The following is a 24862-nucleotide window of genomic DNA, read 5'->3' as shown; positions in this document are numbered from 1 at the left end:
CAGAACAGGATCAGCGGACGGAACCAGCAAAGAGCATTTCCCCATCTAGTGGACAAAATGTTCTATGGCGCTCCTTGGGAGCAATTTTGATTCTGTAGTCTTGTTTTGTATAACTCTTGTTTCATCAGTCCACAGCTGTTTGAATCCAGCTTTTTCCTGGGCTCCCAAAAAAAAAAAAACCAAAAAAACCACGCACTTGTGCTAGACCTTCAGAAGAAATAGGAAGCTTTATTTTACTGGGTCTGTTGATACAGGACATGATGTAGGATTTGTGGAGAAAAAAATTCCACATTCAACAATCACAAACTGTCTTCTTTTTGAAAATAGGGGCGCGTTCTGCTCTAGAACAGCTTTTGAGAGCTATAGAGTGGAAGAGGGGAGCCATGAAATTGTTTCTCTTTCCTGTCTCCATGCAGGAAGTATCTTACTTCCTAGTAAACTTCCTAGTAGGCTTTGCAATAGGTGAATTAGAAACTGTGGATTTTATGTTACACTGTCTGCCAGGGAAAATAAGAAGTTTTGCATCAGCATGGGGTGCACCCTGATATTGTTTTACAGTAGTTGGCTCTATATTAAGTGTTTAGTTCTGTTTTGAGTTTCTTTCATTGAAGAGGCAGGGTAGAAAGAAATGATTAAAGGTACTTCTCTCATTGTTTCCTGTAGCTTAAAAGATTTTCAGCATATTCCATTGGAAATTAAATTGCCACAGAAAGTTCTGAAGTTATTTTTCAATTCTTTTATTTCATATTCTTCATTTATGATGCAGCTACTATTACTGTTTGCATTAAGACTGTATTTTAGCTGCTCAATTTGCACCAATCTGTCTCTTATAGACGCTTGTGAGTCAACTGAATATCAACATGCAGATCCAGGAAAGAAAATAGATTGAATACTTGAACATATAAACAGGTTCTGATTCATAAATCTAATTTTTCAGTTTAAGGCATTTTGGGATTTGTGGTGGTAATTCTTTTAATTCTAAGCAGCAGTCAGCCAATTAAAATTATTTGTGAAAGAAGCAGCTTTTTGTATTCTAGTATTCATGAAACATTGAATTTTAATTCAGAAAACATATTAAAAGTTATATCTAATAAGTTTTCATTTGCTGTGAACATTCAGGAAATTGCTTCAGTTATCTGAAGTGTAAGTATCAGATTTAAAGATCTCACTGCAGCTTCTTGTGCTCTGAATGCCAGTTTGGATTTAAAAAACAAATAAACTCTGAATACAATTTAAATAAGCAACTGATTGCTTCTTCCTGTAAAGACAAAAGAGTATCCAAAGTAAAACACAATCCCCCTCTTGGAAATGGCCTCTAGAACTGCTCCAAAAAGTTGCCACTAAACTATAATTTTTAATTAGAAAGAAGAGACCAGCGCTAAATAATTGGGGGATTTAATTTTGATTGTATTTTAAATTAGAAATAAATCTAGTTCTTTTCTTGACTTCACTAGCTTCCTTGCTAGAAGTACACCCCTCCTGAGACCCTAAGAGGTTTGTGCTCATTGATATAGAGTAAAAAAATAAAGCTATGTAAGACCACAGCATTCACGAACCATAAAGAAAAATAATATTTCACTAATTTTCAGTGTTTATATCCTTGTGAGATCTTTAAATCTGATACTTACACTTCAGATAACTGAAGCAATTTCCTGAATGTTCACAGCAAATGAAAAGCAGCCGTATAAATGTTTAGAGAGCTCACTATATACAAAATGATAAACAGTGAATGCATCCAAAGTTAACACTATACAAGAATATAGTGACTACACTCTGTTAGGAAGTAAAGATTCAGGCCAAGCCAGCATCAGGATTCCAAGGTGCAATTGGTACCAGATGTTTAGGAAAAGTCAGCCACTGGATGACTAGGGAGATTGCTTATTCTCTTCATTATTTTCTTTTCCCTTTAGCAGAACTAAATGTTTTTGATGTCCCTATTCCCCATCAACCACTTCAGATATCAAAAGGATTGGCAATTTGCAGAGGGTCAACCCACAAAGCTGAGGTGATGGTGTCTTTGACAGTTGAAAGTCATTTGCTATACTGTATGAATTTTTTACTTTTACCTAAAGAAGGGGAAACTTTTATGAAGTTAGTCCCAATTTGGGAAAATACCATTTGGTCAATCTACTTAGCAATATATTTACCGAGACCTGTTTATACACTACAGCAGGGGTGTCAAACTGGATTTCTTAAGTGGGCTGGATCAGCATTGTAGTTCTCCTCCACGGGCCGGCCATGGGGGGAGACTGTCCAGGCCAAAAACAGGGTGTGTGGGGGGGGGAGCTCGCATGGCCCCCTGCACCCCATTTTGGTTAGCAAAGTGCTGCAGGCCATCCAGGCTGATGGAGGGGGTATGGGGGGCTCATGTGACCCCCTGTGCTGCGTTTTGGCTGCCAGAGGCACCGCAGGCCTGTCCTTTGCTATTTCAAGGCCAGCCCCGCAGGCCAGATTTAAGCACCCCGTGGGTCGAATGTGGCCCGCAGGCCTTGAGTTTGACAACCCTGCACTACAGTAAAAGAATAAACCCTTATATTCACAATACGACAGTGAAATCATCTGGCATATGTTAACTTGATTGGAGACGCACAGTATTCCTTGATGCAAAACGATCAGTTGATTTAAATGTATTTTCTGCTCCTACTTAATTTACCGTGCACGAAAGGTGGAGGAGAAAACTTTTTTCCTTTCCACTCTTTCCATATAAATTAATAAATATGTGCTACATTTAAATGATTACACTTTTTTGCACAGTTAGCATATAGGCTAGCATCATGCCGAGAAAGGTTTGGTTCTCTGTAATAAATCACTCCAGAGCTTTAAATATTAAATGCATGGATTCCTTTCCACCACACTGCTGGTTTTTCATCTGCATTGCTGCTGATCGTTTTTTGAAGCAGAATGCCAGCTGCTCAGATTGGCAGCTCTTGCCAACAGCCACATATGCTAAATTATGCATCTCCAACAGGCATTCCTATGTTGGTGGCTTTTTCTACTATATTATACATCTAGCCGTAGATGTATTAGAGCTGGATAAAAGAGCAGTACAACAATAACAATGCAGCATCCAACCTCATGTGATATAATATCAGTTGTGAAAGGGCTCCTCCTCCTTCCCCTGCCCTCTTTTCTACCAATTACATCCATATCTTACTCCCGCCCCTGGGCAAAGTATCAAGGCTGAGATTTCTGTATCAGCTACCTTTTCCTATATGGACTTGGTTCCGGAAGGAAATTCTTCTCACAGAGTTAACATTTGATGACATTCCTTCTGGTTTCCCAAATGCCTCTCAGCATTGAGCAGGCAATTAAGGATGATTTATGGCTGCTTAGTTGCTCTTTAGCAGAGTCAATGGGGGAGGGGGGAGTAAGGGCAGAGAGAGGGGCGATTCCCAAATAGTTGGCACAAACCACACGTATTTATGCATATGCATACACATACACATGGTGTATATGAATGTATATGCCAATGGCTTGGAATTTTCTGCCTGTGCTTTCACCCTCTTGTCATGGTTTGCTGCTCTTTGCTGCTATTGCTTGTTGGGTAACAGATTCCTTCTTCAGAAAATTTGTTCAAATGTTTTATGGCTATTTTTCTTGGTTGACTATTGAATAATAATTTTATTATTATTCTGGAGAAAGGCCCCAAACTTAAGGTAAAAGCACATCCAGGTCTTCTCATCACAATGTTTCTGTAACACATCACAGACAGTGGCAGTTATTTAAAGAAATTATGTGCAAGAACTCAAAGTCAATTTGTAGGAATAGAGTTCTACAAAAATTATATCAGGACAGAACAGAACAGAACACTTTATTGGACAAGTGTGATTAGACACACAAGGAATTTGTCTCCAGTGCATTCGCTCTCAGGGTACATGCAAAAAAACAAGTAATCGTAATCATAATAACTAAGTAATAATAATCGTAATAATGATACCAATAATAGAAGGTAGTGGAACAGATGAAAAGGATAAAAGTAATATAGCTATACTACATAAGTAAATATACTTAGACATAAGACAGTACTGTGGGTATTAGGTGTTCAGCAGAATGATGGCATGAAGAAAAAAAACTGTCTCTGTGTCTAATTGTTTTGGCATGCAAAGCCATTTTTTTTCTTGACAAAAAAATAACCACCAACCACAGAAGCAAACTATAGAAACTTGAAAATAAAATGGGTGCTCCTACAGATAATAGCAAGTTTCAAGGACATTAATTCCCACTGTGGCCATTTAAGCAGCTTTCAGACAAATATATTTGTCTAATAATCATGATTTATCTCTCATATTTTTTACAGAAAATGTACAGCAAATATCTGGACTACCCTGAGCTATAGACTGAATTTTCTTAACAATACTCAGAGAGAAAGCTTTAATGCTGTCTTGCAAAGAAAATGGAATATTGCCTCAAGGACTCTACCAAAGGATTCAAAAGATTCTTCTGCAAAACTACAGAGCTGCCATATGACATCCAACGAGAAAGAACTGCAACCCAAACCATGAAAGGTTCTTTTGATTATCCTACTTAATCCCTATTCATAAAAGATTCTTGCTTACTGGTTCTCGGCCATCCATTGCTTCCATCCACAGCCTTCGATCTTCTTCAGAAAGTGCCTGCATTGTAATCACTCCTGGCCTGCAGAGATGAATGGAATGATGCTGTGAATAATAGGTTTAAAAATATGAAATAGGAAAAACAGAGGTGGTAAATCAGGTGAACTCAGCCAAAGCTACTACAGTGCATCTTTCCATGGTTCAGACTCAAAACTCAAGTGGGAGGAAATTATGTGCATTAAAAAAAAACCAGAAAAAAATTAGAATTTCATCAATTTTTCTCCCCCTTCACTTCAATAGATCTGTTGGGAGGGGTGGGGACGGACACAAACATTCCAAGCAACATATTTCCAATATTCATGAAGGTAATTCAAATAAAAAAGAATGGTTGCAATAGACTGCTAAAACCCAACAGAAACTTCATAAAAGAGCAATCAAGAAAAACTCTCACTAATTAAATTGATGGGATTTGCATTTCTGCCTAAATCTAACCCAAAGGTGCTTTTTCAAGAAGCAACTGGACTTTCCTGTTTTTCTTTGAAGACGTTTCGCTTCTCATCCAAGAAACTTCTCCAGCTCTGACTGGATGGTGGGGGAATGGAAGGATTTGTATTCCTTGCAGACAGCTGGCCATTTGTATTCTTTGCACTACTCAGGCGACCCTGACGCAGTGGTGGGTTCCTCCCGGTTTGGCCCGGTTCTCCCGAGACGGTAGCGGTGACGATATGATGTCACTGAACTGGTTCCGCTCCCCCATCCTCCCATGTTATTCTTACCTTTTATTTGGCCCCACCCCCAATCTATTGCTGCCTCCTGAGTCTCAGCTGATGGCTAGAGGGAAAAAAACTGTTTAAACTCTTGCCGCAGGGCTTCAAAGGGCCACCGTACAGCTGATCAGTGTTAAAAGAAAACAAATGAGTAGACCGGTGCCTGCAAAAATAAATGGGTAGATCTGTACAGCTCTGCAAGCAGTTAAAAACCTGGTAGACCAGTACCTCTGCTAAATCCTAAATAATGGTCACATAACCATCAAGCCACGCCCACAAAATAAGCCATGCCCACAGAACCGGTAGTAAAAAAATTTAGAACCCACCCCTGCCCTGACGAGACAGTTAAGTGGCCTCAACAACTTTCTAAAAGAATGCAAATGATCAGCTGTCTGCAAGGAATATAAATGCCTCCATTCCCCACCCTCCAGTCAGAATTAAAGAAGCTTCTTGGATGACAAGCGAAATGTTTTCAAAGAAAAACAAGAAAGTCCAGTTACCTCTTGAAAAAGCACATTTGGGACAACCATGACTGGGATGACTGAGAATCTCCATAGACATTTGTCAAAGTCTATCTTCATATTTATATAGATTATATCGGCCAGACCAGTATCGAAGCTTCTGAATTATCACTACAACCTTCCCTCAACTTGATGTGGCAATCTAACTAATCTACTGAGTCATCAGCAAAATCTTTTACCTACAAATATTTGGCTGTAACTATTGCAAGAATCTGTCCAATCAATGCATGGAAATGTCTAAAATGAAATGGGAAACTATAATGAAGCACATTAATGTGCCTCACAGTTATAAGAAAATTAACATATATCACGGAAAGTGACATTTGGCCTCTGCCTCAACAGCAATGGAGAATAAAAATTCAATTTTTAATCATACAAATTTAGAAACTGCCAATCAGAGAATTACAATTATGTCCACAAAAAAAGCTCACAGAGTTTATCCAGCAAAGGATACAAGCCATTTCAGCTTGCATGACATACAGATGTAAATTATTCAGATTTAATAGATGTTATTTTCACTAATCTCTTTCTATAATAACCTGAAAACTATAGAAATAGCATTCTGAAAAAATATTTGTCTCAAAAAACACCCTAATTTATAGCTTATCAGGAGGACTGTGTTGAAAATTAAATTTGTCAGTGTTAGTTTGCTATTTTTTCATAGAGATTTAGCTCACTCTTGGGCCTAATCTAGCATGATCCTTCTCTTAAATTAAAGCAGAAAAAATCTCTGTTGAACGTCCTAGTTTAACAAACCTGTTTTTAACTGAAGCTAAGCAGAGACAGAAGGAACAATGCATTTTTGTTCTTATGATTAAAAATAAAGAGGTTGAAGGACCCAGCAGCTTTCTCTCTTTTAATCCATACTTTGTTTTCATTATACTGTTTCTACAAAAGAATTTAATTTAAAAAAAAGGCATGGGTTGGAAATCTTGTTAATACACAAGTTACACCAAGCAACAAACCTACTGCTAAACAGGGCTCATTCTAGAATAGGACAAGCATAACAGATAGCACAAACAGGTAACTGTAACTGTATTGAAGTCTGGGATTACATTCTTAGAAAACTTGGCAACGTCTTTGAATAGAGTCAAAGAGTTGCTTGGCATTTGCCTATTTAGGCAGCCATATAAAGTAACTGAGTGAATGAGTGAAATCAGACTTCTCCTTTTGTCTGAAAAAGACTTCCACTATGTGTTTATTTCTTTCACCCAGGCATTACGCTAATTCTACAAAACAAAAATGGAAATGTTAGCCTTCACCATGCTAGATGCTAAACGTGCTCATACCAAAGGTGCTTTTTCAGGAGGCAACTGGATTTTCTTGATTTTTCTTTTGAAGACATTTCACTTCTCATCCAAGAAGCTTCTTCAGCTCTGATAGGATAGTGGGGAATGGAAGGAAGACACTATCCAGTCAGAGCTGAGGAAGCTTCTTGGATGAAAAGCAAAATGTCTTTAAAAGAAAAAACAAGAAAGTCTAGTTGCCTCCTGAAAAAGCATCTTTGGGACAACCATGACGACTGAGATTCTCTACAGACTTTTAAACTTCTTATAGCATTGTAGAAGAAAGGATTTGGAGTGTTTATTATATATATAAAAGACAGTAACCAAGTGGGAGCCTCCCACTCCCTCCTATCTTACAAAAAAAATATATATCCAGAGACACTGGTTTACAACCCAAGAAATACTACTATACCATCTTTTATTTTTTTTAAAAGCCTAAATGATTGGAACTAAGCATTCCTTTAAAAAGCAGCATCCTCATCCAAATCTGGTGTTTTTCTTCTTTTTATGAAAACAGCATGAGCTTTTGAATTCGCATTTAGACATATTCTCCAAATGGTTGGCCTCCAGAAATTTTGCAGTATTGCTGTATATACAGGTGGTCCTCAACCTGTGATATAGTTGAGCCCAAAAATTCTGTTGTTAAGTGAGGCATTTGTTAAGTGAGTTTTGGCTTGTTTTGCGACCTTTGTTGCCACAGTTGTTAAGTGTATCACTGTAGTTGTTCGGTCGATAGTATGGTTGTTAAGTGAAACTGGTATCCCCATTGACTTTGCTTGTCAGAAGGTCGCAAAATGGGATCACATGACCCCGGATACTGCAACTGAATTTTGATCAGGTGACCATGGGGATGCTGCAACTGTCGTTAAGTGTGAAAAAAGATCACAAGTCACTTTTTTCAGTGCTGTTGTAATTTTGAACAGTCACTAAATGAACTGTTGTAAATCAAGAACTACTTGCACTCCAAAGTAACATAACCTAGGAATAATGCATCTCTAAATCGTATCTGTCTTGGGTCACTGGGTAGGAAAAGATGCAACTTCCATCTTGGCTGCAACTATAAAAGAAGGAAGAGAAGGGCAGAGCCTACATGAGATATTCCTTTAATTAATACTACCAGTGGTGGGTTGCCCCCAGTTCGCACTGGTTCTATAGAACCAGTATTAAAAATGGTGGGAGGCTCCACCCACCGACCCCGACATCATCAGAATGCTTCTGCGCATGTGCACGGCCCCATTGCGAACTGGTAGTAAAGGTAAGTAGAACCCACCCCTGAATACTACCTATACTTTCTGAATGCTAGAAACTATAAGAGAGAAACGCAAAGAAGTACAAGTATCATTCAAGTGGCTTTTGTGCTGTGGGAAATTTTTTAGGTTATACCAAATAATTTCTTAGCTAGCTACAAGTGTACTATATTACATTTATACTTAATTAGAAACCAGTGTTTTCTTTCTCTATTATCCAAAATCTATCTTTATGATCCAGTACTGTTCTGCCTATTCACCAATCAAGTTCCCTATTCATAAGGAGCAAGCTACCTTTGGGGATTGCCTCTCTACAAAAGAGCGAAAAATGGAGGGAGAGTATAAGCTTTAAAGTTACTCAGCATTAGTCATAACATGGTAATTTCAAGATTTTATTCATTTATAAAGGTCACTGGAAATGTGACACAGCACAAGAACAAGTACAGGTTGTATTGCATTTGACCAGCACAGAGCTCATCTGAGAGAAAGAGAAAAATGAATATATAAACAAAGCTGAAACACTGCAGGTAAGAGCGGTAAAAAATAAAAAATGACCTGCTGTGTCAACACAATCAGTACCTACGGGCAATGCAGCTGCCTCATGATACACTATGATTTTGATTTTTTTTTAAATGAAGAAGCAAAACTTTAAGACCAAAAAGAACTATGAACCATGAAGATAAACAGTACTCTAGAAAGAAAATCAAGAGCTAACAAAGAAATTAGAAAAACCCTTAGAGGTAGCTTTAAAGAGAAATATATTTTGAATTTCTAGATTGTTCTATCCAGAATGACATTTGTACAAATAAAAGCCCTCTTTTAGGAATAACATTCTTATTATAACCAACAATATTATTATAAATGATGTTTGAAAAATATTTTCTTAACTTTTGAATTTAAAAAAAAATCCTTTTTCAATTGGGGGGGAGGGGATGTCAAAGCAATCTCCCATATTTTTCCATAGATCTGAATTATCTTCATGGCCAGTTCTTCATAACTTGTTGAGAGTTTAAAGAAATTCTGTGTTGCAAAGAATCCAATATGATTTATCACTATAGTTGTGATTCTTGGCTAGGAAGGCAAAAGATGCTTTGGAGCTGTGAAGAGCAGCCACAGCATCCAGCATAAGGCACTGGTGCTGTAAGATGTTGTCTCTATATATCCCAAAGCACCTTTTGCATTAAATCCAAAGTGTTGCACAAGTCAGGTTCAGACTCCAGATTGTTCTTCCAGAATTCTTCCAGGGAACTTATCCTGCTTAATGCAAGAATTCTCCATATTATTGAGAAGAATTCTTTGTTTTTAAATAAAATAGTTATATATCATTCTTAACATTTAGCATTCAGGATAACTACTTTCACTAGTTCTATCAAATCCACTATCTTCCCATTCCTTATATTGAACAAATTATGCTTTGGAGCTGTGAAGAGCAGCCACGCCATCCAACATAAGGCTCTGGTACTTATTTCTATATATCCCAAAGCACCTTTTGCCTTAAATCCAAAGTGCACAAGTCAGGTTCAGACTCCAGATTGTTCTTCCAGAATTCTTCCAGGAACCTGTCCCCCTTAATGCAAGAATTCTCTGCATTATTGAGAAGAATTCCTTGCTTTTAAATAAAATAGTTATATATCATTCTTAACATTTAGCATTCAGGATAACTACTTTCAGTAGTTCTATCAAATCCTCTATCTCCCCATTCCTCATATTGAACAAATTATTTCCCATGCTTAAAAAAAGATTTGGGTGAAGATCAGAAGAAGTGAAAAGTCAAGAGCTAATGTTTGTACTTGCCATATCCAGATTTTACGTGAGGATTTAAGGCAACTGCATTACATTCTTTATTTAATATTTTGTCACCTGAATTATGTATTTTGTAATTATTATTTTGAAATTGTTATTATTACCCGCTTTCCTATCACTTTGGGAATTTTAATATAGCAACTTTATGGGGCAACACATGGACTTTAGCTTTAAGTAAAGTCCATCCATATTTAACACACTAGAAGGAATTTATGGTACATGTTACTACAACAGAAAGGCACCTTCCTTTTTAAAAAAACAAAACAAAACCTGGACTTTGTGAAAAGATAAAACTCTGGCTAAACATGGCTAATAGCAAAATGCATAATCTACAAGTAAGGATAACTCAAAAAGAGTGTGACCTAGGATCTATTTGGTGAAGAGCAATCCAGAAATTCTTTTTTCACCTTCCTGTAAGTCCAATACTGCTTCTTATGGAAGTAAGCATCAATGATCTGGAAATGGTGAATGAAATGTTATCAAAGTTATATTATGGATTTGTAATTTATACACACACACACACACACACACACACACACACACACACACACAAATATATACCCTGCAGGAAATATTACACATGTCCTGAACAAGCCTCCAATAAATAATATTCTGAAGGTGCTTGCTATTCGTCAATAGGATAATACACAAACATAATTATTGCATTGATTTAATAACACTACTTGTTGAGAAAATAATTGTAAAAACTGGTTCCACATTGATTTTCAAAAGCAGACTGAAAAGCCAAGTTTCTGCTCAATTTAATTCTGCCATATATCTCTATTTAACATCAATGGTGGTTTCTTATATATAATATCTCTATAGATATTTATTTTCCAGTTGAGCTAAAAACTAATAAAGCAGGCACAGCTGCCACCTACAGGCTACATCATAAGCAGACCTTAAAATCCAAAATGGGTTATTTGGCTTTATAACATTTCATAACATAAAATTTTACTTAGGACATAAAAGGCTATATGAAGGTTTCCTCAGCAAGATTTTAAGACTACTGCAATAACAGTTCAAGGAATCTGTTATATGAAGATTTTTTTTTCTAGGAAAGAAAATACTTCATATAAATAATGCAGGGTCAATTTAGGGGAGGCAATAATACACATATTTATGGAGAGGATATAATTGGTAAAACTTGCATTCTTTTACAATCTGGCCTGCATAGAGTGAATAATGTAGATGTTGCAGTTCATCATTCTGTAAATATGCCGCTATAGGCAAGAAAATGGATATGTTGATATAGCCAATTTATCTTCTTTTTGCATACTTGTCCCATTGCCACCTCATCTTCAGACACAGAACATGAATGCAGTTTTGATCATATGCTTAGCTATGATAAGACTTTTAAAGTTCAGGACCTAATCCTACTTCATCATATCTCCTTTAACACTTCACTCAGACAAAATAAATTCACAAGAAAATTTAAATTGGTCAACTTAAAAAAACAAGTACAAAACTAAAAAATTAATAAATATGATAAGTGGAGAACTTCCCTTACAGCTGCCACTACCATTTCTCTGCAAGCAAAAAGTCAGATATTGAAAGAAAAACTGGTAAGTGGTTCATGTTTTGTGGTTACTGTACAGTTAAGAGGATTACAGATTGTTAAACAGACACTGAATCAACATGTATTTATTAATGTGATATTATCTTATTTGATCTGAAGGAATCTTGACTTGCAAAGTATGATCTGAAGGAATCTTGACTTGCAAAGTATTTGAAGACATGGTACCTCTTCATCATGCATGATGACCACCTCTGGTGTCCACAGTACAGAGTTTGAGATGCACAATCTATACATGTATAAAATATATTTCATGTTAAGCTTGTCTCTTAGTGACTTCATGGACATATATCCATGCAGGGTTTTCTGACAACAGTACAGGAGGCGTTTCCGTTGCCTTCCACCAATTTTGTTTTGTTGTTGTCAATCCACACAGGGCAGCCAAGCAGTTAAGATGCTGGGCTTGTCGACCAGAAGGTTGGCAGTTCAAGACCCAAGAACCACATGATGGGATGAGCTCCTGTTCTTGCCCCAGTTCCTGTCAACCTAGCAGTTCGAAAGCATGCAAAGCCAAGTAGATAAATAGGTATCACTTCGGTGGGAATGCAACAGCATTCCATGCACCTCGGCATATAGTCATGCTGGCAACATGAACACAGAAGTGTCCTTGGATAACACTGACTTCCTCAGGTAGGAAATGGTGATGAAACACTGCCCCCTAGAGTCAGGCGGGGGGAAAACCTTTAATCTATAGACTAGCTCCCAGTCCTGGTATTCTATCCAAGTACTCAGCAGGCACAATCAACTTTGGTTTTGAGGCTTACGTGTATAGTTTCATTTAACTCAATATAAAATCATGATCCTACTGGGTTCCAGGAGTTGTGGTGATTTTGAGTTTTCTAGCTGGACACAAGAAATCAAATTTGCTTGACCCACATGATACTGGGGGCAGAATTACTTGGCAGTGCAGGCTAACTGCTGCTCACAATTTGGGATAAGATGCATAAGGCATACCTGTATGGGACCCCAGTATCAGTAACAGATGCATTAGCTACAGTCTTTTGAAACAGCACAAGTAAGAGGATTTTATGTTATTAATGCTGAGAGGTAACAAAGCATCACTGATGCCATCTGCTTAATGCCTCACAGCATTATCATCTTGGCAATATGTAATTGACAACAGAGAAATTAAAACAAGTGGCCTCTATTCCCTCATCTGATTCCACTGACTCTTGCTTCACCTTTTCTTTTCGCAATTCTTATTCATTTGACCCTTTCCTATTTGTACACAATGCACATTTGGATGCATGACAGCAAGCTAGAAAAATGATTGGCAAAGAATGCCAAAATGAATTCTTGTTCTGTTTTCAACAGGGTGACAAATTCCACTGCTGCAATAAAAATTTCTTATGATGAACTCTTCTGACTCTCTTCTATAGGACTACAAATATAACTACTGTTGTACTGTCCTTGAATAAAACTTGGACGTTGATGGAGAAATAGTAGTCACTTTATGTTAGCTGAATCGGCTTAATATAAAGAGCCTATTATTTTTCCACTGGTGTTCAAGTACCATTCCTAAGCAATTATTAAGAAAATGTATGTGTATATAGTAAATACTTCAGCAGAAATACTCCCAGTATAGTTCACTAAAAATAATCATTTAAATTTGATTTCCTATGGATCAGTTATAGCTAAAATAACATTGAAGAAATTGACTTGTATCTTTTATTCACCTCTAGAATTGTTGATCATGCACCTTAATCTGATTTTTAGTAGAAACCAGAAAAGCTAATTTATCTTCCCTCCCTTCACTCTCCAAAAAATCAAGGCAATTACAACTACTTTTTTTGTTGTTGTTTTTGCTGTTCTTTCTACCAAATTCAGCCATGTTGCATCTCCTTCACATTTTCTGTTCCTGGAAAGTTCTTATGACAAAGAGCCCTGAAACAATTAATACAGAACCTACTGCCTTTTTAGTCCATATATCTAGAATCTCCCACCTTGGGAGAGAAGAAAATCTGTGAACTTTTTTATTTTCCCCCTCCACTATTGATTGGCTGCACTTTTGGGATTTCTAATCAGCAACTAGACTTGGATTGGAGGAGAACATCAATATAAAACTCCCAAGGAAAGAAAAAAGGATTGAACCAGGTTTCACAGGCAAAATAAAAGAGTATGTATAAGTAGCATTTCTATTTTAGGTAAATCAGAGATAATAAATCAATAGGGTTTCTCCCCCCCCCTTTTTTTTAAAATTCCAGTTAGAAGTTAATCAGGTTTTGTAATGAACAGCTAATTCTATTGGATCTTTGATGTATTCAAAAAGAATACGTTATTGCAGTCACTATATGTTACTTATATAGAATATAGGTTTTTTAAAATATATTTTAACATATTACAATATTCGTTGATGATAATTTGTGCTAATTTAAGCAATTTCATATATTGTTTGTACATTTTACACTAGTGGAGAAGACAGTGTAGGTTGACCCTACTGTTACCTCATGCAGCTATTCCCAAGACCTTAACTCTGATTTCTAGGGCACAGCCCTCTTTCCCAATGCTTACATGAATAGAACAGTTATGTACTGGATGCCAAATAATTACATATTTAGACATATAAATGTCTAAAGACATTTGTATAGCTAGATCTCAAAGAAACAAACTATGGGATGTGTGCAAAAACAAACCAAATAAACAGTACCATACAATCTGGGCTGTCACGGGCCGTGGGCTGGATGCATCATGTGCTGGCCACGCCCATGCCCGGTTTAGCAAAGGGGGGGGAGTCACGATACATCACGTCACATTGCCGTGACAATGTGAGTTTGATACCCCTGACCTAGGCAATCTTTTATGAAATTGCTTATGAGCCCAAAAGTTATAACAGAAAATATTAATTTCTTTTAATTCTTTCTACACATTGTTTTGTTTACATGAGCCTATGTAGACATAAATATGCAATCAATTTTTTTGGTCTTATTTTCAGATGGATTAATTCACAGTTAATCCAAGTAAACAATTTAATCTCTCTTAACTATAGACCGTTCATTATCAAATCTTACATAGTACCAAAAATACAGAAACAACTGCATTTATTCACTGTGAATCAGAAAATGCAAAATGATCAGAATTGGTAAATAGGGTTGTTCTGATCTTTCTAGAAATAATCAGGCTCCAAAGTCCAATTTCAAACACCTTTAAACTGAACTCTTTACATCTCAAATATTTTTCCAGCTGTTTATAACAACTTGCCTCAAATTTAAATCATCCTAACTTGTAATTCAGTATTTCAAAGCTTTACAATTTAAACTTACATTTATTTTAAATGTAAATATTATAAAATTGAACGTCTAAATCATATTTAAGTTGCAACCTGTTAAACATTATAATGGTCATGAGAAGATATATGATTATTTATGAAATAAATCTAGTCACAATTACAATTTTGAATCTCTATGTTTTCTGAGTGTGCTTAATGACGTTTCATATAATCATGCTGATTCATTAAAAATTCTTGTTTATTAATCTACTATTCATCAATACTGAAATGATAATGAGCTATTTTTGTTAGGCAGTCTTAATGTTGCTAAGATAACATATTGGATATATTTTAAATACCAGAAAATTCTATAGAAAAATTAAGGATAACTTGAGGAATTATCCTATGAGAATTCCAATAAAAGCTGACATGATTTCTGTCTCTTAAATTACTATGTGGACTAGGAGACAATTATTCTTTAGATTACACATTTCTCGAATTTGCAAGAGTTCTTAAATCAAAGCATGAATGAAATCTTTCTATCAGCTCCCTAAAGAGGATTGGAATCTATGTTGTGGTTTTTAAGAATTCTCTTTAATTTTTCGTTCTGAGCCGTTCTAAAATTTCTACTGCTTCCCGCCTGAAGATTTCTTCTAGTTTCTCTCCATAAAGGGAGATCATGTCTTGTGATTACTAGCTGGTGCTCAGGGTTATATTTTGTTAGGCTTCCAGATGTGTGCCCTATGCAGTGGTGATTACTGACTTTGCATTTTATTTTGTACAGAAAGTCCTTGACCTATGACCATTGATTCAGCGACTGTTCAAAATGATGCCCGTGCTGAATGAAAGGACTTTTTTACTTTTATTTATTTAGAAAATTTATATTGCCGCCTACTCACACATAGCAACTTAGGACTGGACACCAAAATTACAGCTGTTGCAACACCCCTGTGTTCATGTGATTGTGATCTGAGCACTTGGCAACCCATTCACACTTAATGCCTGGTCACCAAGTGCCCCACAATGATCTGATCAGATTTGCAATCATCCCTGCCAGCTTCCCCAGAAAGTCAATAGGGAAGCCCGCAGAGAAGTTCACAAACCACTTCTGTCTTCTGAGAGGATTCTCTCTTATCTCTGGGGGATGGCTAAAATGATCTGGGTCAAAATCTTCAGCCTGAGGGGATTTTCTGCCCCAGAAAATCTACTGGGGAAGACTCTCTGAGAGTAGAGAGTCCCTCAGAAGTCTCTCAACTCTGAAGCTGAACATTCAAGTGGTTTCAGGGCTTTTGCACACTCGCCCCAACCCCTACCCCCTCCCCCCGCCCACATACACACACATATCCTCTGCTTCCTCCAGGGGTGAAATCTACTTACCTTCCTTACCGATTCAGAAGTGCACGCGCCACGTGCATGCTCAATTTGCTCACAGGTATGCATGTGTCACACATGCGTTAAAACCAGGAAGTAATGACACCTGGGCGGGTGGGCGGAGCTTCACTCCACCATCGCTACCGGATCGTCGAACCAACGGCCAAGATCGCTACCAGACCGGGCGATCCGGTCCGATCCGATCCAGGAGCATTTCACCCCGGCTTCCTCCCATACCCAGCAGACTCTTGTATTTTCCTTCAATTTTCCCACTGATTTGATTGTGGGAAGCTGACAAGATGTTGCTTCACCTATGGATCAGGGCATTCACTTAATAATGGGAACTGAGACTGTTTGGATTGCAGTTGCTAAGCAAAATGGTCACATTTTATGACTTGCTTAACAATGGCAATCCCAGCACCAATTGCCATCGTAGGATGAGGATTATCAGCAGTATATGACTGCGAATTTGTCTTCATTTTGATACTATATCCCTACATTGCACAAAATATTTTCATAGCTTTGTTGGAGTACGTTACATTTGTTTAGAGTAGCCTGCTGGTGGACCCTGAAACTCCTTTGATGTAAGGTTGGGTTATACTTGGTGTGTTATACTTGATGTATGTGTGTGATATTCATGCTATATTCAATTAGGTTGATCTGAACCTTTTGATGAAAGCATATGGTTATCTGTTATGGTGAAGCATGACTTGTAAGTAGTTTATTTCTGTTTGGCCATTCATTAACCGTTCTGGCTAATGAATGGCAAAAAGCAAACTCAATTTGAAGCACTATATAAGCCACACTGAGCTCCTGAATAAAAGCTGGGATATAAATTTAATAAATAAACTCACCGATCCACAGCTTCTACATCAAAGCAGAATCTCTTCTCTATGGAATCAGTCTTCCGTCGAGTGCAAGATTTGAGAATAACAGCTTCGTCTTCTCCCTGGCAGGATATTAAAATCGCATATTAGGTCAATTCTTTTCTTTTTTTTAAAGCCAATCTGGAAGCAACCTTGTTTTCAATGCCAGAGGCATTCACTTTGGAACCAGTATTTCACCCCATGCTGATTATCAATTAAAACTAGGTAATAAAGAAAAGGATTTGTATATCCTGTAAGATACTCTTTGCAAAATGAGAAACAGAAGATTTATTTAAACCTCATTTAAATCTATCAATCTTAGAAGAGATAAGAAAATAAGACAGCCCTGACAGATCAAAGCTTTATCTAATCTTGCCTCAGAGTGTTTACCTGTTTAGCCAACCCAAAGCAAAACTGGAGAATATCTCTTACAATGGAACATTGTCTCCAGCTCTGAACCTTCCATTAATTTTTATACTCCCTTTTTTAAAAAAAAACATGTAAGGTAATGTCCAACATTATAATATCATAAATCTGATCAGCAAAAGAACATGCTTTTAGGCTACTATCAACCTACATTTTAAATGCACCTATCAACCACAACCATGTCAATATTCTTTAATTCACTTTGCTTAGAAAGGCGGTTCTTTTTTTCCCTTCTTTTGCCCCATTAGGATTCTTCTAAAACCTGAAGGGTCTTCCCTTTTCAGTAATTACAATCATGGCACAGAAAGAGTCATCTGAGATGAACATAATACAGGTAGTCCTCGACTTACGACCACAACTGAGCTCAAAATTTCTGTTGCTAAGACAGGCAGTTGTTAAGTGAATTTTGGCCCATTTTATCACCTTTCTTGCCACAGTTGTTAAGTGAATGACGGCAGTTGTTAAGTTAGAAACATGGTTGTTAGGTGAATCTGGCTTTCCCATTGACTTTGCTTGTCAAAAGGTCATAAAAAGGGATCACATGACTCCAGGGCAGTGCAACCGTCATAAATATAAGTCAGCCAAACAACTGAAATTTCTTCATGTGATCAAGGGGATGCTCCAATGATCATTAAGTGTGGAAAAACAGTCATAAATCACTTTTTTCAAAGGGTCACTAAATGAACTGTTATAAGTCAAGGACTACCTGTACTTCTAATGGTCTGTATTCTTTTACCCCTAATTATACAAATCACAATGTTGTTTTTCAATTGCTGGAAAAAGCAATTTTTAATCTAGTTCTGATTGTAGCCCAACCCACAGAAAGGAAAGTAAATCTGCTCAATCACTAATCAGGCAATGTTCCACTTCTGTTGTTGGCTTTAGTCCAATTCACAGATTCTTAGAAAGACCTGGCAGATGAGAAGCTCAAATGGCCTCTAAAAGATACACAGATAGGGAAGTGCCACAAAATGAAACAAACATTCCCAAACCACGAATCATGGTCCAATGCCCTTAGAGGAACACCTGTGTATCCCATTACTAAAAGCATACTTGCGAAAAGCTATTCATTGGGATGTGTCAAATAATGACTTCGTTTCAGGAAATGACTTGACTGAATAAGAATAACAGGAATATTATTTCAAACATAGTACCTGCAAACTTTAGAAGCATTGCCAATGCAAAAGCAGACAAGTAAAAGGCTGCAGGGCAAAACAAAGTGAATATAATAATTCATCTCATCCCTTTAAGGAATTAATATAAACAGCAAGTGCCTTGAGACATCTTCCTGGTATTACATTAATTGCAACAAACCTGTTTAGGAAACAAATTACTACGTTGGAATCTTTGTATTAAATATTTAAAAGCTTTTTATGTGGAGCTCTCTTTTTTTCAAGTAAGATTCTGTTAATTTTTTTTTTCAAAAAAAGTTCTTTTCTAGGATAATGCTCAAATGAAGAATTTGCGGAAGGTAAACTGAGAGAGTTTGATTCTATTTTTTCAACATGGTGCATGTGCACAGATGCAAGACTTTATACGCACACACATTTCCAAAGATAGTCATTATATATGTACCTACATGCACATCACATATAAATATTTAGAGAGCCGAGGTGGCGCAGTGGGAGCCGAGGTGGCGCAGTGGTTAGAGTGCAGTACTGCAGCTACTTCAGCTGACTCCTAGTTCAGCAGATCAGTGGATCAAATCTCACCAGCTCAAGGTTGACTCAGCCTTCCATCCTTCCGAGGTGGATAAAATGAGGACCCAGATTGTTGGGGGCAATATGCTATTTAGTATACTGTCTTTGGTGTAAGCCGCCCAGAGTCCTTGGAGAGTGGGCGGCATAGAAATATGAATAATAAAAAATAAAAATAAAATAAGATATATATGCAGAACATAATGATAAGAGAAATGGTGCAAAGAACATTTTGATAAACAAAGAAGCCTTGTTAACCAGAAAGTATCCTTGTGTCTGATATGCAATTATGTACTCTTTTTTTGACTTGTGAATTGTGTCCTAACGTTTAGATCAGTAGATTTCAGCACAATCTCATTCTCCTATCATTATAAAGATGCAAATACAATTAATTCATATGAAAACTGAAAGAATTTATTGTTTATGCCTAGAAATATATTCCTTCATATTGAAATAAATAATAACTCTATTTAAATGAAATGATTAATAACTTTGGTCAACTCCATTTTAGTTTAAATGTTTAGTTTAGTTTAAATAATCATAAGTATTTCCATGACAATTCATCTGCATTTTTACTCACCCCCTTTCCACCAGACTTCTGGTCAAATGGCACCATCGTTATTCGTTTGGATTCACTCTGATATGTGCAGTAATGCTTTACCCAGGATGTCCCAAAATGACCTAGTCAGAATAAAAATGAGTTGTATATTTCAGGTATCATACAAATGCAAGCTAATTTTAATGGAATGTACATCTTAACATATGGAAGGATGGAACCAAACTTGCTGCACAGGCTACAATTCATGATACGATTGAAACCTTTATTAAGAATGTAAGGTTCTAGAAGACAGAATGTTCAATATTAAGCAACCAAGAACACAGAGGCATAATCTCAAACTGATAGGAGGGAAGTTCAAAAGTAATATTAGAAAGTATTACTTCACAGAAACAGTAGTGGAAGCTTGGAACCAACTTTCAGAAGAGATAGTGGGTCAATCATCAGTAACTGAGTTTAGACATGCTTAGGATAAATGCATGTCCATTATCTGACAAAAATTAGGAATAAAAAATAAAATAAAAATTAATAAAATATAAAAATGATAAATAAAATAAAAAGTAAATAACAAATAAAACAAAAACTTAAAGGACGGACTTACTGGACCACTAGGTCTTTTCCTGCCGTCAATTTTCTATGTTTCTATATCCGAAATACTGAAAATCACAAAAAAAGGGCACTAATCCTTATTTGAATTACTCTGTCAATTTCAGTCCGTGAAAATAAAAGGGAGTAATTCCTATAATTTATCATCTTTTTTTAGTAAATCTAAAAAATAATCTCCAAAGGGGGGGGGGGGAATACTCTGGAAGAAAGGTATATGAGATGCAAAAGGGAAACTAACTGTGCAGGTTAAAAATACAATTTAAAATCAGGAAAAATATTAGTTTTCCTTGAAGGTAGTATACAGTCTATTAACAGTGGTCCTCAACCTGATATTAGATGGAATGAAAAGAGCAGAGATTCTCTTTTAATACTCACTGCAGCTTTTTGCTTTGCAACAACTTTTTAGATACAGGTGTTGATATTATTTCAAATATATAATTAGACTATCTACTTTCAACTTCTGTTACATTATGTAGACCTCTCCTGAAATGTAAGTTTCATAAGGATCTTATTTTATTCTTGCTAATTAGAGTTAGGATAAAAATAGCAAGAAACTGTAAGCTGGTTGCAGTCAACGTGGTTGAAAGCTCAAGGGGATAGCAATTCTTCTGTAAGTGCAAACATATTGCAACAAACTATTTAGAAGGGGGAAAAGTAAAATCTGTTTTAGCCACATAATTTCTATTTCTCTTAACATCAATAAAATTCAATTGCTTGATGCCTGTTCATCTTTATAGTAGTTGGGAACTTCTGGCTCTTCTGATGCTGCTCTATCTTTTGGTAGTCTGGAAATCCAGCTAATGCCTCTGCATGCTAGCAATTGTGTTGCAGCAATATCTACAGTATAGGAGTATCTCCAAACTAGCCAAAAAAGATTGCAAGGAAAGATATGAAGATATTAAACAGTTTTACATATTGTTATCCTAGAGATTTCACAGTGCATACAGTGAACTATGTAATACTTGCTGTCGTTAAAAATATGTAATAATATTTGGTTCCAGTTATTTTTATTTTCATTAAAAATAACTGAAAAAGGAAAAAATAGAGGAATAATTCTTCTAAGGAGCTACCCTTTCTAGATGTTGTCTATGGAGATTCTCAATCATCCAGGATTTCTTGAAAATCCAGTTGTCTTTTGTAAAAGCACCTTTGGAACTTCCAGAGGTTCTAATTGCATCAGCCATCCATTTTCCTGACTGAAATGAAAGCTTCAAAGTCAATTCAAGTAAAAAATGTTATCTGAAGTAAGCATAAAGGTACTCACGCTTTTCCTGAACATAAAGGTAGCCCTCCATGGTGAAGGGGCTGATGTTTTTGTGCTCATGAGGATTCTCCTTCATTTTCTTCATCAAGGATTCAACTTCTGACCGGGTGCCTTCAAAACGGTTTCTTGTCTGCATTTAAAGATTAATGGAAAATGAGTAAAAAATATTTCAGCCAAGCTTTAAATGCACAGAATATTATTTAAAGGTTAAATGAGAAACAAGACTGGCCCAAGAATGAATGCTACCTGAGGCAGAACTGCAAATGAAGAAGACCCATACCAACCAGATTTTTCAGTAATATGAGACAGAACAGCCTTCAAGAATTTCATCTCTAAATCAGAAGATGTCCAACAATTCTGAATTAGCAGGTAACCAATGGCTTGTTGGTTTTTCACAGCATCAAAATCTGTTGCCTTAGGTGGGTTGCCATATTTTCCCTAATACCTTTACTAGTTAGAAATAACATATGGAAAGTCTCATGCATGCATTTGGCTCACAACTTGATTCAACTGACGTGAAAGCTGCATGTTTTAAGCCAATATGTTGCCATATATCCATTGTATATATCAATTTTTATGATGCCTGTCAATTAGTTGTTTGTTTTCTCCAAATAGAAAACAGGTACACATAGAGTTCAGTTAGAGCAGAAGCATAAGATTTTGCCTTATACCAGTCAGACCACTGGTGAGTCTAGTCTAATACTAGTAATAGCAACTAACAGTGGCTCACTAGAGCAGCGGTCCCCAACATTTGCAGCTTGGCGGCCCGGCTTGGGGGGAAGAGGGAAACCCGACCACACAAGTGGAGGACTGGTGCACATGTGTGCATGAAGCTCCACTTGCACGAGTGGCGGGCTGGCACATGGCTTGATTCCGAATAAGCCTGGTAGTGGGCCGCAGCCAGGTTCCCACAGCCTGGTAGTGGGCCGCAGCCTGGGTGTTGGGGATCCCTACACTGGAGTGTCATGCTGAAGTTTCTACACACTAACTAGAAAGGCCAATTGGGGTGGTTACCCCAAAAATAAATTTACTGTTAGAACATAATCTTGTTGTTATTTCTTAATCTTGACATGTATGTTCAAGATTAGAATGCATGGACAATAGTATTGTAAATATAGGCTGTAGTAGGATTCATTTAACCTTTCCATACATTATCAGTTTCTTTTAACCTACATCCAGGCATCATATATTTATATAAAGCTTTGCAAAATATAGAGGGCAAGAAATCTTAAGACAACTGAAAAATGTCTATGAAATATAACAAATCACAATATTTTGAGAATTTTGAGCGAGATTTTGAGGGACAATAGCTATTAGAAACTCCTAAGCATATTTTTTTTCAAAATGGAAAAAAAAAATCTCTTTTTTATTGATGAAGCATGTTGCCAGTATAAGAAGAGAGTAAATATTTACATTAAGTCCTGGCATCAATATTCAGGTCTTTTTTTTCTCTCAAAAAAAATAATAATCAAGAGTTTAGGTATGTTATGAATTTATAGGACATTTAAGCTTGTATTAAGATAAACATCTGATTCATAAGACAAAAGTAAATATGCTATTTTGAAATTGTTTGCTTAATCGCCAAATTTACCAGTCACCAATGGAGGAGGAGGAGAAAGAAGAGGATTTTGCTTATAGTTATTCAAATTAAACTTTTTATTAACATAGGAGTCCCTGTGGGTTTTACTCCGCTAGTTGTGGCCAACTATAGGGGGCAGTGGTCATCCCCATTTCAAGGCCAATGAGCCAGCACTGTCCAAAGATGTTTCTGTGGTCGTGTGGCCAGCATGACATTACAGAACTCAGACTGAAGTGGTACCTATTTATCTACTCGCATTTGCATGATTTCAAACTGCTAGGTTGGCAGGAATTCAGGCGAGAACGGGAGCTCACCCCATCACGTAGCACTCAGTTCTCAAACCTGGGCTGCTTGCTTTCCAGCCAAGCCTAGCACTTTAACTGCTGAGCTATCATGCCACCCCTTTTATTAACATAGCAAAATATGCTTGGGCAAAAAGTTGAAGAATAACACTTGAAAAAGATCCTTTATCTTCAATCAATGTTTCTGCTTACATTTTGTATACTGATTGTCAGCTCTGTCTTGAAATCACTGAAATCCTTTGCAAGCTCATAACCATGATGGTAGAATGTGAACAGCCCTTGCAGAAATGCCAGCAGCTGCAGGGGAGGAAAAAACAAAACAAGGAATTGAATTACAAGAGCTTTTTGGTTTCTTTTTATGTAGTAGAGGGCAATTGCTCCTGTCCTCTTTCTTCCCACCATAAAATCAGAGAGGATGCCATGGCTACAGTCCATTATGCATAACACAGAGTAATTTCTGCTAAACTCATTGGGATTGCTTCTTTCTGAGTACACTTTATACACTACTTTATAACTGCACCAACAACGAAACCAAAAATTTAGAGGGTGGATATCCAGGGATATGTTTACGAATGGACTGGCAGAAATATTATGATTTAAGTTTTTAAAACTACGCATAATATTCCATTCTGTATCTCTTGAATCATCGTTTCAAACCACTTTTAATTCTCTGTAGATTCATTATGGAAGGTTAACAATTACAGAAGCTCCTCTCTTTATTTCTTAAGGGTGAAACTCAACAAACATTCAAATCAGATTGAATTTATGTCTATGCATGCTTATTTGATAGTAACTCCATGAAGGATGGAGAAGCTTTTTGCAAATAAACATATAAAATTATCCCAAATCTTACATCATCATCGTCATCATCACCATCACATCCCACATTTATTTAGTGCAATTCAAAGTGGTGTACGTAATGTTCCTGCATCCTATTTTCCTCACAGCAACATGGTGAGGTGAGGTGAGGTGAGATGAGGTGAGGTGAGGTAGAATAATTGTCCCAAAGTCACCAGCCAGCTTTCATTCCTAAGGAAAGACTATAATTCCAAATCATTTTGCGATTGTATAATCTTTGGACTTTCTAAAAGTTTTTTATATACAGAGGGAAACAGAATATTGGCCAGATCTAAACAATTTTTAACACCTTCAGCCCATTTATGTCACTATAAGACAAATAAATACATAAATAAATTTCCTTGTGTGTCTAATCACACTTGGCCAATAAAATATTCTA

At 36.7% G+C, this 24862-nt stretch overlaps 1 protein-coding gene across 3 annotated transcripts in view; it reads right to left on the bottom strand.

Moving 5' to 3' along the window:
- ARHGAP26 (Rho GTPase activating protein 26) overlaps positions 1 to 24862 on the bottom strand; it is a 253469-nt gene that overhangs the window by 137406 nt on the left and 91201 nt on the right. For all 3 annotated transcript variants that reach the window (XM_070937338.1, XM_070937339.1, XM_070937340.1), the window contains exons 7-11: positions 23818 to 23922; positions 21745 to 21874; positions 19899 to 19999; positions 17184 to 17278; positions 4557 to 4635 (exon numbers count right to left, since the gene is read on the bottom strand). In XM_070937338.1, the coding sequence (XP_070793439.1) occupies positions 4557 to 4635; positions 17184 to 17278; positions 19899 to 19999; positions 21745 to 21874; positions 23818 to 23922 (510 nt within the window). The remainder of the gene's footprint in view (positions 1 to 4556; positions 4636 to 17183; positions 17279 to 19898; positions 20000 to 21744; positions 21875 to 23817; positions 23923 to 24862) is intronic.

The sequence above is a fragment of the Pituophis catenifer genome, unplaced genomic scaffold (genome assembly GCF_029215685.1).
Source record: "Pituophis catenifer annectens isolate HBS135680 unplaced genomic scaffold, rPitCat1.0.hap2 SCAF_2, whole genome shotgun sequence".
NCBI lineage: Eukaryota > Metazoa > Chordata > Lepidosauria > Squamata > Colubridae > Pituophis > Pituophis catenifer.
This window is presented reverse-complemented; position numbering and strand designations above follow the sequence as displayed.